General features: G+C 45.6%; 1 protein-coding gene across 1 annotated transcript; it reads left to right on the top strand.

The window, feature by feature from the left end:
- The first annotated feature begins 134 nt into the window (after positions 1-134).
- Positions 135-12,039, top strand: RTCA (RNA 3'-terminal phosphate cyclase). The gene is made up of 11 exons (XM_060276696.1): positions 135-551; positions 1,792-1,892; positions 3,133-3,276; positions 4,955-5,078; positions 6,953-7,011; positions 7,208-7,349; positions 9,091-9,215; positions 9,349-9,407; positions 9,648-9,742; positions 11,004-11,108; positions 11,501-12,039. The coding sequence occupies exons 1-11, from the start codon at positions 504-506 to the stop codon at positions 11,597-11,599; spliced, it is 1,101 nt and encodes a 366-aa protein (XP_060132679.1). The 5' UTR covers positions 135-503; the 3' UTR covers positions 11,600-12,039.
- The last annotated feature ends 518 nt before the right edge of the window (positions 12,040-12,557 follow it).

The following is a 12,557-nucleotide window of genomic DNA, read 5'->3' as shown; positions in this document are numbered from 1 at the left end:
AGTTGCGCGGAGCTCATTCCAGTCCAACCCCTTGCGGCGCAGGAAACTTTCGCCCCACGGTGTGGAACTCGAATACACGCCCCTGAGATTAAAAAATAAATAAAAAACATCTCCTGCGCTCTGGGAAGGATCTTAGGCATTTTCGGTTTCAATAAAAGCAAACAGTTACCGAAAGAGCCTGTCGGTAGATAAGAGATGGCAAATCCCAAGGGGGTGGGAAACGCGAGAGAGAGAGACGCGCTCCGTAAGCGGCGCTGCACCAGCGAAGACTAGCGCGCGCGGCGGATCCGCAGCTCCGAGGAAAGGGCGGCTGCGCTGGTCTCCCTGTGCGCGTGCTCCGCGCGCCTCCAACCCGAGCCCGGCAGGGGCGGCGCTTCAGCCGAGTCCGAGGCTTCCCTTCCTCGCTGGCGGCGGCCTGGAGCAAAGGGCGGGTGTGCCGGAATCTCCTCCTCGCTCAGGTTCGCAGGCTCCGGGGCTCGGATCCTCGACGGCAGCTTTCGATCATGGGGGATGCAGAGCCGGTGGAGATCGACGGCGGCATCATGGAAGGGGTGAGCTGGGAGTCGGAGAGGATTACGCGCGGGGCCGGCTGCCTTTCTCGGGGTTCATAGTCGCCATGGTCCTGAATTAATGGGTTTTTTTTGGGGGGGGGACCGGACCGGACCTGTTTCCAGGTAGATCAGAGTTGCATTCCTGGATATTGGGGTGGGGCGCCTCTCCCGTTCGATCCCCTGCCGTGGAGCCACATAACTCATTGCTTGGTTTCCCCAACGGGAATGCCAACCCCCCTGTGTTAACCTTTCTCCCACCCCCCAGGTTAGTTATAGTAGGCTGCAGCCCTGCTCGGTGGGGCTTGCTTCTGAGTACTGTAGTTGGAAGGGATCCCAAGAGTCATCTAGTCCACCCCCTGCAATGCAGGAATCTCGGCTAAAGCAGCCATGACAACCTCTGCTAAAAATATGTCCGGAGAAGGAGAGGCCATCACCTCCCATTCCACTGTAGAACGGCTGACTTCTTACTCTCAAGAGTTTTTCCTGGTGTTTAGTCTCCTTTCTTGTAACTTGAAGTTGCTGGTTCAAGTCCTACTCTCCAGAGCAGGAGAATACTGCCAAATTTTGCCCTTGCTCAGGGTGCGTATTACCAAAGTCCGCCCCTGGTTAGTAGCCCGCCTTGCAGGTGTGCTGGTGCAAGTCGCGTTTGTGACAAACATCAGAAAGCACCTTAAAAGCAAGCTGCAGTCAAAGAAATATAGGTGGCTGCCTTATAAGAAGCCAGATCATTGCCATGTAGCTCTGAACTGTTGGCACTGACTGGCAGCAGCTCTTCAGGGTTCCAGGCATGGATCTGTCCTAGACCTACCCTGAGATCTCAGGAACTGAGCGTGCAGCTGTTTGCATACAAAGCAGGTCCTCTGCCACTGACTTACATGGCAACGAAACTGCTAGCACACTTGCAAAGCTAAACAGTATGGTTTCAAATTGGATGGGGGACCACATGTTGAGATTCCTGGCTTGCAGGGGGTTGGACTAGATGACCCTGCGGAAACCCTTCTGACTCTACAATTCTGTGATTCTATGGCCCTTCCCCGAAGACCTCTGCCTACTCACCCGGGTACCCAGTGGGACTTGTAAACAAGTCCGCATGCATACAAATAGACTGGGTAACTGCAATAGCAGGACAGTACTTAATTTCTGGAAAAGAGGAGCAGTCTGCCTGGAAAGAGTGGCGAGGCTTTACCTGCATGACAGTCGCTTCTATCTGTAGCAAGTATTTGATCCTGTTTCCTTTCAGGGTGGCCAGATCCTGCGCGTCTCCACAGCTCTGAGCTGCCTCTGTGGTACGCCCTTACATGTGAAAAATATCCGAGCCGGCAGGAGTCAGCCTGGCCTTAGGTAAGTCCAGGGGAACAGTTGTGAAAGCGGCTTGCTTTAGGAGAGGCATTGGGGAGCCTCATTGCCCCCAACCTTGTGGGCCAGCTTTGATAGGATAGCCCACCTGTCAATCACCTGACCGCATGACGCTCTGCGTCTGGACATTATCACTTCAGACTTCAGGGTGACTGAATGCACATCCATTTTGCATAGCAAATCAAGTCAGTGTGGACAGTCATCAAGGACCACCCTGCTGAGAGCCTGAGGGTCCTGCTCCTGCCTCTATCTGCCTGACCCAGGGTGGGGCCTGACAGGCTTCATAAGGACTGGTGCTGCTGCCCAGCAGAGAGTACTGCTTTTTCTGTTAAACTGATTTCTAAAAGTTTTTATGTCCTTTTCAATCATTTTTAAAAGTGATTTTAAACTGTTTTTAATGTACATCCTATGCCGTTTTAAAATGTGTTGGGGGGGAGGGTTGTTGGGTTGTGGTTGTTTTTGTTTGATTGTGTCCTTCGTGCTTTTGTGTTCTGATTTTATCCTGTGAACCACCCTGAGGCCTATGGGTATAGGATGGTATATAAATAATAATGATAATAATCATCCTCATCATCGATAACACTTGGGGAGATGACCTGTGACTCTTCAGCTATTTGTTTATTTTACTTATTGCTGGACTACAACTCCCATCCTCCTTGACATTTAGCTGTGCTGATGGTTGATTGGAAGCCCACAGAGTCCCCAGTCCTATTCTAGGGCAAGATTCTCCCTGACATGCTAGTTTTCTATGTGTAGGACTCTTTCGTTGTTCTTGTTGGGTAGCAAGCCTCTGCTTGCAGCTGGAAATCCCTTCGCCCCTCCTACAGACTTAGCATCTCTTCTGTGTGCTAGCAGTGATTGAGGCCTCATGTGCTCTCTGCATTTAAAGCATTATCGTGATACAGACAGTCACAGCTTCCCCCAAAGAATTCTGGGAGCTGTTATAGGTAAGGAGAGTTATTAGGAGACCCCTCAAAGAGCTGCAATTCCCAGGGAGTTCTGCAACTGTGATAGCACTGGTTTCCTCTTTCCCTGGAAGATGATTGCTGCTATGACCACTAACTTTCTTGGCAAGGGACAATGGCTGCTCACCCTGAGCTTGCAAGCAAGTTACTGCTTGCACCTGAGGAGTCTGCACTGGGCATGCAAAAATCTAGTATTCTTTGCTACGTGAGCGCATACGCAGGCTTTGCTTCTGTTCTAACTCAGTCCTCTTGACTTGAAGGCCTCAGCACCTGTCAGGATTGGAAATGGTTCGCGACCTTTGCAATGGGCAGATGGAAGGTGGAGAAATTGGATCAACCGAAGTCACCTTCGTGCCAGGAAAGATCCAGGGTGGGACCCACGTCGCGGATACCAAAACAGCGGGGTATATCTCTGTGACTTCTTTGGGTGCTGATGTAGCAATTGTCATTCCATGTTCAAGAGAAATTGTACATAGCAGAATGAAAGAAAATGGATCCAGTATTGACAAGACACCCTACCGGCTTAAAATGCCAATCAGTCATGTTTCTTCTTGCTACCTTTAGGGTCGAATTTGCCTTTCCTTGTTGCTGTGTATAGACATTACCTGCTGCAGGTTCACACCCTCAGGTGGTGATGTCTTTGCAGGACGTAATTGTCCAGTTGGTTTCTCTGCCTCCTGGAAATCCAGAAGGAAAGGAAATGTACTCAAATGTACCATACCTGGAGGTTTCTGCAACATGCACCTTGATTTTTATACTTTGCCAAGTTACCTCCTTGCACAATCTTTATTAGTAAAGCAGGTGTGAAACTGGTGGCAAAAGAAATTCATGGAAAGGGATGCCATGTTTGAGTTAGATCGAAGCTGTATTGGGGAAAACTGCATCAAAATGCAGTGTTTCACCAGAAACTTCAAGATAGCTCTGGATCTTGGGTAGCACGGATTCATGGATTTAAAAAAACAACAATGGGAGTATACTGGAGTAATAGTAAATAGTAATGTTTACAGTAATGTTTATAGCTTTTCTTTGCAAATTCTGAACACGGGCTGGCTTCTTGAAGCTTTGTTAAGTGAGTCGTTTAGCGAACAGATTTTCTGTGAGCTCTGTGGTGTGTGTGTTTTAAAGTATAACCCTTTTGTAAGGTTCATTTGTCATCTGTTGTACAGTCAAATACTGTACAACATTCCTTGTTTCCCTAGAGTGGACACAGACAGGGGGCTGTTACTCCAGCCAGTATAACTTCCTGTTACACCTGGTCTGGAGCATCCTCCCCCTACATGTGACCAGGTAGGTGGGCGTGACCCTTGCAGACCCCACAACAGGTCCAGTCACGCAGCCATCTTCCTCTTTTACTCTTTTGCCTTCTTGACACCATTCTCTTGGACTGCCCTGCTGGCTCTCAGCCAGCAACACATGGGATGAATCCCCATATGGGATGAATCCACACCTTTTTTTGTAACACTAACTACAAGCCAAAGCCTGGTTTCAGGGATCATACTGTGAACTGAATGTAAGTAAACTTCTTGTTACTTTTAAGGAAAGACTGTTGTGTCTTTATTCTTTTGAGAGGGATCAAAGGGGACTTGCCAGGAATAAATCCAATCTGGGCATGTGAGAGTGGATTGCTTAGCTAAAGAGATTCAAACGAATATGCAAACCAGCTTCCTGCTGTAGAAGGCAGGCATGTCCAAAGTGTGGCCCAGGGGCCAAATCCAGCCTGCCGATCTGTTTAATCCGGCCCCTGTGGCAGTTAATTTCCTGGGGTAAAATCCTAAAGGAAGGTCAACAACTTCGGTCCTAAAAAAAAAAGGTCAACAACTTTGGTCGGCCCTCACACATGTTCATTTCATTTGGCCCTCATTGAAAAAAGTTTGGACACCCCTGGTATAAGGGGAATGTGCTCTGCTACTTGACTCACTAGTGTGAGTGAAGGAAGGATATTATTTAATCAATATATCCTCTCCTACTATCCCCAACATTCCCACAGATAGAAAATTGCATCTGGGAGTTTTGGAATCCCCATTGGCTCCAGTCCCTCCGTAATAAATAACACATTCTGTCTATGTCTCATTCCCATTGTAGGAGTGTCTGCCTGCTGATGCAAGTCGCAATGCCCTGTGTGCTCTTTGCAGCCTCTCCATCGGAACTTCGTTTGAAAGGGGGCACCAATGCAGAGATGGCTCCCCAAATCGACTATACGGTGATGGTAAGTTGGCCCTTCCATCTTTGCAGCCCAAGTCATCCTTTGCTTCATTAGACTTTGGCAACAACGTTGCACAAGAAAGCGACAAGCGAAATAGGTTGCCACAAAACGGTTAAGTGGACCTAAATTCCAGAAAGTGGAGATAAAGCCACAAAAAGTTACTAGTCCTCAGTTTTCCACGTCCACCTGCTTTGACGTTGTGGCATGCTGTTGGCAGGAAGGAGGAAAGAATACAGTGGTACCTCTACTTACGAATAACTCTACTTACGAATGTTTCTACTTACGAATGGAGCTCCGTCCGCCATCTTGGATGCGGTTTAGATAGGATTTTTTCTACTTACAAATTTTTAGATAGGGTTGCTTCTACTTACGAATTTTTTCTCCCAATGCATTCCTAAGGGATTCGACTTACAATTTTTTTCGACTTACAAATATGCATTCAGAACGCATTAAATTCGTAAGTAGAGGTACCACTGTAAATTCATTTTTGGTAGCTTCCCTGGCAAGACTACTTGAATGGTCTGATGCTGCAACTAAGATGGTATGGCTCTTAATAGTCCTTTGACAGGCAGATGTCAGATAGTCCCATATAAAGGCAGATTATTTCCTTTATATAGGCAGATTTATTTCCTTTAACTATAATAAATTGCTTCTTTGTCTGATCGCTTGGAAATAATTCTCACTTGTCACAGGTGACTATGTGAATGCTTGTCTACCAGCTTGTTCGCTTCCTGAAACCATTCATTCAGGTGCTATAAATTCTTATTTGTTGAAACAGATGAGACTGTATAAGTAACACAGTACGCCTGTCTTCAGAATTGTGGTTCCTTCAGGCATTTTCATTGCAGTTCATTTTCTTGAAAGGCATGCTCCAGAAGAATGCAACTGCAAACCATGGATTATTTAACTTAACTGGAGTTTGTTTTAAACCAAGATATATGTAATGACAAACCAGGATTTGTGGAAACGAAAAGTCAGCACTGCTCATTGACTCAGTTCAGACATAATGTCAAACCATAGTTTTTATTTATGATTTTTCTGTCATGTGCTAGTCTTTTTCTAGTGTGCAGAAGCTCACTTTGCCTGATTGCAGGAAATTGAATTGCAAAAACTTTATTTTGCCTACAAGCCACAATCAAACTTTGGTTTTGGATAATAGTTTGCGAATAAACGATGATTTGTGCAAATCATCGTTTTCTGCATTCAGACAAATTAGAAGCGGCTGCTTTTAATCTACCTCCCCATCACCGCTGCCATGTGCAAATGAAGGCGAAGAGGAATTGTGAGAGTCCAAGACTTGTTTTCCCCCTGTTTTTAATTCTGTGAACTGCCCTGAGATCTCATGATGATAATAATTTGTTATAAATAATAATAAGTAATAAAACATTAATAAGATTGAATTAAGCCACTCCCTTACTAGCAGTTTTGTTTGTTTGACTTGTTGCTTGTTACCCAAAGGTTTCCAAGTAAACGTTTAAGAACATAAACACCTCATGCCATTAAAAGAATTCATGCAAATTAACTAGTATTCATTTCTAGCTAGCTATCTTTCTATCGTTATATATGCAGAGCTTTTTTTCAGCCGGAACTTGCCGGAACTCAGTTCCGGCACCTGCTCAGTTGGGCGCCATTGCCATTCTAAGAGAACAAGGGATGTGAGTTTCAGCCCCTCTTTTTCCAGAAAAATATCACTGTATCTGTATATTATATATCCACAAAACAACCTCCCATAGCAATGACCGAAGTGTGTGCTTTGGCAGCACATGAGTCAAAAACATCATTCTTTTGACACTTGTGACAGGGTGATAGGACGAAATATTTTGCTCACTAAACTATGTATGTATCTGTGTTTTTCAGCAAATGTATTTACTCTCCAGGTCTTCAAACCAATGGTTGAGAAGTTCAATTTGACCCTGGACTGTGATATAAAAAGGAGGTAGGTCTCAGGCTCCTCCTTTTGTGACTGTGAGGAGGAGATTGGAAGCTTCTAAATAACTGCGGTTTGACATTGTGTTTGAACCCTGAACTGTGCATAAATAAGCCAGCCATAAAACTCTAGTTTTGATTTGGCTTTTTCCTTCGTTGCCATGACGGGAACATAACCTGGCCCATAACCTGCTGTTTCTTGACAGGGGCTACTACCCCAAGGGGGGTGGCGAAGTGGTCATCCGGATGTCGCCTGTTAAGCAGTTGAGCCCAATCGACTTAACCGACCGCGGCACCGTGACCAAGATACACGGAAGAGCCTTCGTAGCTGGAGCTCTGCCAGTCAAAGTGAGCCTGTCCTCATATTCTTACGGTGTGTCATTTTTTGGGGGGGGGGACTCAATTTTTTGCACATTTCTTTCAGTGAGGGGGTGACAAAGTTTTTGGGTGTGAGGCATTCAATTCTGCTCTTTATTTTTTGTGATTGGACAACTCTCAGCTTGGTAAGTCCAGCTCATTAACTGCTTTTGGAAAAAACAAGGCATTTTAATGTTACCTTCTGGAAAGGTCCTTTAATACTAAATAGTAATAAAAAATAAGATTGATATATAATCTAACTGCAAGTACAGTGGTGCCTCGGAAGTCAAACGGAATCCGTTCTGGAAGACCATTAGACTTCCAAAACGTTCGGAAACCAAGGCGCGGCTTCCAATTGGCTGCAGGAAGCTCCTGCAGCCAATCGGAAAGCACGTCGGATGTTTGGGTTCCAAATAACATTTGCAAACTGGAACACTCACTTCCGGGTTTGCTGAGTCCGGGAGCCAAAATGTTTGACTCGCAAAGTGTTCGGGATCCAAGGTACGACTGTACTTGGCAATTACTTTTAATGATTTCTGTGCAATTCGACACACATTTGACTTGCCAAGCAGAACCAAATTGTATTAATTTAACCAAAATATCCTGTCAAAATATTACAACTTTGTAGCACCCCTCACTTGGGGGATCTGTCAGTTGAAAAATTCAGCGCACCTTCATGGGAAAAAATGCATGTGTTCTGCTGCACATGGTGAATAAAAAAAGGTGTGGCTACTTTCTTTCCACCATGTCGGTGAATTTGTAATGTTTATGCTTGCAGGTGCGCACACATATTTTGTTATAGAGCCATAAGGAGAAGGACCATAGTTTTTTTCGGGGGGGTGTGTGTGTCTCAGGAGCTATCACTGGCACCTTCTGTTTAAAGAAGGAATGGGGACAAAATAAAAAAATTCCTTCAGTAGCACCTTAAAGACCAACTAAGTTTTTATTTTGGTATGAGCTTTCGTGTGCATGCACACTTCTTCAGATACACTGAAACAGAAGAGTCCAACTAAGACCAACTAAGTTTTTATTTTGGTATGAGCTTTCGAGCTTTAAGTTTTTATTTTGGTATGAGGACTCTTCTGTTTCAAGTGTATCTGAAGAAGTGTTCATGTACACGAAAGCTCATACCAAAATAAAAACTTAGTAGGTCTTTAAGGTGCTACCGAAGGAATTTTTTTATTCTGCTTCGACTCAGACCAACACGGCTACCTACCTCTAACTAGAAGGAATGGGGAGCATGTGATAAGCAAGACCCCTGCCAGAGACCCTGCGGGAGCTGATGCTGGTGAATCAGTCTGACCTGGGATGATGTAGCTTCCAGGGTCTCGTTTTTGTGACATCAGAATAGCACCTCTTTCTAATTATGTAGAGGAGCCTAATCCAGGTATAGCCAGCCAATGGGGTGCCCTGCAGGCATTATAGAACTCTTAACTCCCACCAGCCCCAATGGTTGGGGATGATGGGAGTTGCAGGCCAACAAATTTTGGGAAGTCACTACATTTGTATAGATGCTGTCTAATAGGCAAGCGTTTACCAAGCTTAGCATGTAAGAGACACTTTAGCAAGCCAGGTGTCTGTGCGCCATCCTGCCGAGGAGTAAGGAGAATTTTATCACCCGTTTTGTATGAAAGAAGCCTTTTTCTACGTAGGGACTTCAGCCTGTGGTGGAAAGCTCTTCTATCGAGGTTTCAGTCGTAATCGTTTTACTTGCTTGAACTTGTCACGTTAGTTAGCAAAAGATATGGCATCGGCGGCAGTGAGGTGCATCAGAAAGGAAATGCGAGACCTTTACGTCAACATCCAGGCCGTTCGAGAACCGGATAATGAGGCCTTTGGAACCGGAAGTGGAATAATGTGAGTGGGCTCAAGTTGCAGGTCTCCGCATGCTTGCGATCCAAAAATTCACTTATCCGCACTTTAAAGCTTTCCAAAGGGTGTTTTCTGTGCCTAACTGTTCCAACATGTCACCCTGCCCCCTTCTGTTTAGAATCGTTGCAGAGACTTCCACAGGCTGCTTGCTGGCAGGATCATCGCTTGGTAAAAGAGGTGAGGATTTGGGCAAACAGGATTTTTTAATTTTAATTTTTTAAAAAAATCTTCCAATGCTGGTGTCTTATTTTATATTATCCATGTTCTGGGTAATTATGATTTAATAATTACAGTCACTAAAAGGCCACATTCTTGAGCTGTGGTAGCTAACCTTTTTATGTGCATAGGCACAAAACACTTGCCACGCAGGCAGCACACAGGTGTGTTAGGTTCTACCTGCGCTTCTTCTTTACGCAGGTAAAAATGCTGACAAAGTTGGAATCGAAGCCGCCGAGATGTTGCTTGGAAATCTTCGACATGGTGGAGCAGTGGACGATTATCTGCAAGACCAAGTAAGCGTTTCGTGTAGAGCAGGGGCGGCAAACCTTTGCCCTCCTGGCAGGGTTGGCCTCAGCTAGTATGACCAATGGCCAGGGCTGAGGGGAGTTGTGGTCCAGCAACACCTGTAAGGCCACAGGTTCCCTATCCTTGACACAGAGGTTCCCTCATATAAGCAAACAAGAGTTTGACAAGGGCAGCTGGAGGCACCTCCCAAAATGAAAAGGGCAGAATATCAGGCTTGTAGGTGGTCTTGAAAGGGCTGCACTCTGGCTCCTACCTGGGAGTAAGTCCCCTTGTGACACAGGTGGTGCTGTGGTCCAAACCACAGAGCCTCTTGGTTTTGCCGATCGGAAGGTCGGCAGTTCAAATCCTCATGATGGAGTGAGCCCTCGTTGCTCTGTCCCAGCTCCATAGCTGCCAAGTACCCCGTTTTCCCCGGGAAACCCCCATTTTTACTTACCCTTTCCCGGTAGTCCCCTGTATCACTTCGTCTCCCGTTTTTCTCCGTTGTTTTCTCTTGCCGGCGGCCATTTTTTTCTTTCTGATTTGCCCTTCTATGGGCACCAAAAATGGCCGCTGCCGGCTTCAAAAGTCGCATCCTCGCATGTCCGGAAGTGCATAGACGCAACTTCCGGTGTCGGCGGGGGCCATTTTTGGTGCCCATAGATGGGTGGAGCAACACCGGAAGTTGCGTCGACGCACTTCCTGACATGCGTACAAGCGACTTTCGAAGCTGGCGGCGGCCATTTTTGATGCCGTTGCAACTGCCGGTGTCACATGGCTGCTGGTCCCGGATTCTGCAATCCGAGACTTGGAAGGTAAGTCCAGCTCCTGCCAGCCTAGCAGTTCAAAAGAACACCAGTGCTAGTAGAAAAATAGATACTGCTGCTGTGGGAAGGTAAACGGCGTTTCCGTGCGCTCTGGCTTCTGTCATAGTGTTTCGTTGCACCAGAAGTGGTTTAGTCATTCTGGCCACATGACTCAGAAAGCTGTCTGTGCACAAACGCCGGCTCCCTCGGCCTGAAAGTGAGATGAGCGCCACGACCCCATAGCCGCCTTTGACTGGACTTAACTGTCCAGGGGTCCTTTACCTTTTTTTTTTTTTAAGTCCCCTTGAACTCAGCAGGGCTGACTTCTGCAAAGACATGAATAGGATTTTATTGTGAATTATGTGGGCAAGGAGTGTTACTTTAACTGGCTTTCTTGAGTTGCCACAGGAGTAAAGTTAGATCACTCATAAGGATTGTTTTTTTCTTCCTGTCTCTTCTCAAGCTAATCATTTTCATGGCTTTAGCAAATGGCCTCTCCAGAGTGAAAACTGGACCAATTACACTCCATACAAAAACTGCTATACATTTTGCAGAACAGCTGACAAAGGTGAGTAAAACGTGGTTTTCTTTTTTGTAAGGTTGGTTGACGAGTACTCGCTCCACCAAACTTGCTTTCTCTAGTTAGATATTTCCAGTAGTTTATGCTGCTGTTATGGAATAGTCTCCCTCAGGTGGGGGTCTAGCAATGCCTCCTCAGGTCTGTTCATATGATACGTTTACTCACACTTTTAACACCTCAAGTTTTAAACTGAATGTTGTTTACTATCAATTTTGTATTATTATTGCAGTATTATTATAGTATTTTATTTTCAGAGGCTGATTTTAATAAGCAAGCTCTTGCACGTCATGCAAACAATATGCAGGTGGCTTACACATGTGCATTTTAAAGAATACGTTAATAAATCCACTTTATGACACCTTAAATTATTTTCATTGCAGGCTAAATTCACTGTGGCAAAATCAGAAGATGACGCTTCCCCCAAGGATGCCTACATTATCGAGTGCCAAGGAGTTGGACTGCTAAACACGAATTTGTAGCTGCTGCTGTTTGTTGGAATTGTTTAATTATTATTCTTTTGGCTTTGTTTTTGTTTTGTGTTTAAAGATATTGCTGACATCTTCAAGGGAGAAAAGTGTGATTATAGTGTTAGGCTTGAATTAATTCTAATAAAGGACAGCCATTTTGGGCTCTGTAGATAATAAAGAGCCTATATGGCTACTATTAAACACAGCAGGTGAGCAGTACAGATCACAGCAGAGCGGGGAAGCGATAGCTTCAGCTTTTAAAAAGGGACTTCTGTGATTCAGTCATTCTTGTCCCCTGTTGGGAGTTGATCATACGGAATCCTTCATGGGCATCACAACAAAAATGTCGTCAAAAAGTCATTTTCAGCAGTTACTGTTCACATCTCTCTTTTTTATTTCTGTAACCCTTTCCTGCCCATGACTACAGATAAAAATAAAGCAGTCTCAACGGATGAAGGTATTTGTTACTTATTACCAGTAAAAGGGACCCAGGTGGCACTGTGGGTTAAACCACAGAGTCTAGGGCTTGCTGATCAGAAGGTCATTGGTTTGAATCCCTGCAACGGGGTGAGCTCCTGTTGCTTGGTCCCAGCTCCTGCCTACCTAGCAGTTTGAAAGCACACCAAAGTGCAAGTAGATATATAGGGACCGCGGGAAGGTAAACGGCGTTTCCATGCGCTGCTCTGATTCGCCAGAAGCAGCTTTGTCATGCTGGCCACATGACCCGGAAGCTGTCTGCGGACAAACACCGGCTCCCTCGGCCTATAGAGCGAGATGAGCACCGCAACCCCAGAGTCGGACACGACTGGACCTGATGGTCAGGGGCCCCTTTACCTTTACCTTTTACCAGTAAAAGGGTAGAAGTTTGCAAATAATACAGCAGGTCATTTTCTGGCGGCGGCACCATATGACCTGGTTTGCATCATGTCACACACCATGGCTGCTAGCATAAGTGCACAGGTTCCAGGAA

Source organism: Zootoca vivipara, chromosome 7 (genome assembly GCF_963506605.1).
Source record: "Zootoca vivipara chromosome 7, rZooViv1.1, whole genome shotgun sequence".
NCBI lineage: Eukaryota > Metazoa > Chordata > Lepidosauria > Squamata > Lacertidae > Zootoca > Zootoca vivipara.
Note: the sequence above shows the minus strand (reverse complement) of the source record. Positions and strands in the feature narration are given on the sequence as shown.

Excerpts from the sequence above, each read along its gene's own strand:
- RTCA (XM_060276696.1), top strand. The coding sequence starts at position 504 with ATGGGGGATGCAGAGCCGGTGGAGATCGACGGCGGCATCATGGAAGGG. Across the intron at positions 3,277-4,954 it reads GCGGATACCAAAACAGCGGG|GAGTGTCTGCCTGCTGATGC; the intron begins GTATATCTCTGT and ends TTCCCATTGTAG. Across the intron at positions 9,216-9,348 it reads GGAACCGGAAGTGGAATAAT|AATCGTTGCAGAGACTTCCA; the intron begins GTGAGTGGGCTC and ends CCTTCTGTTTAG.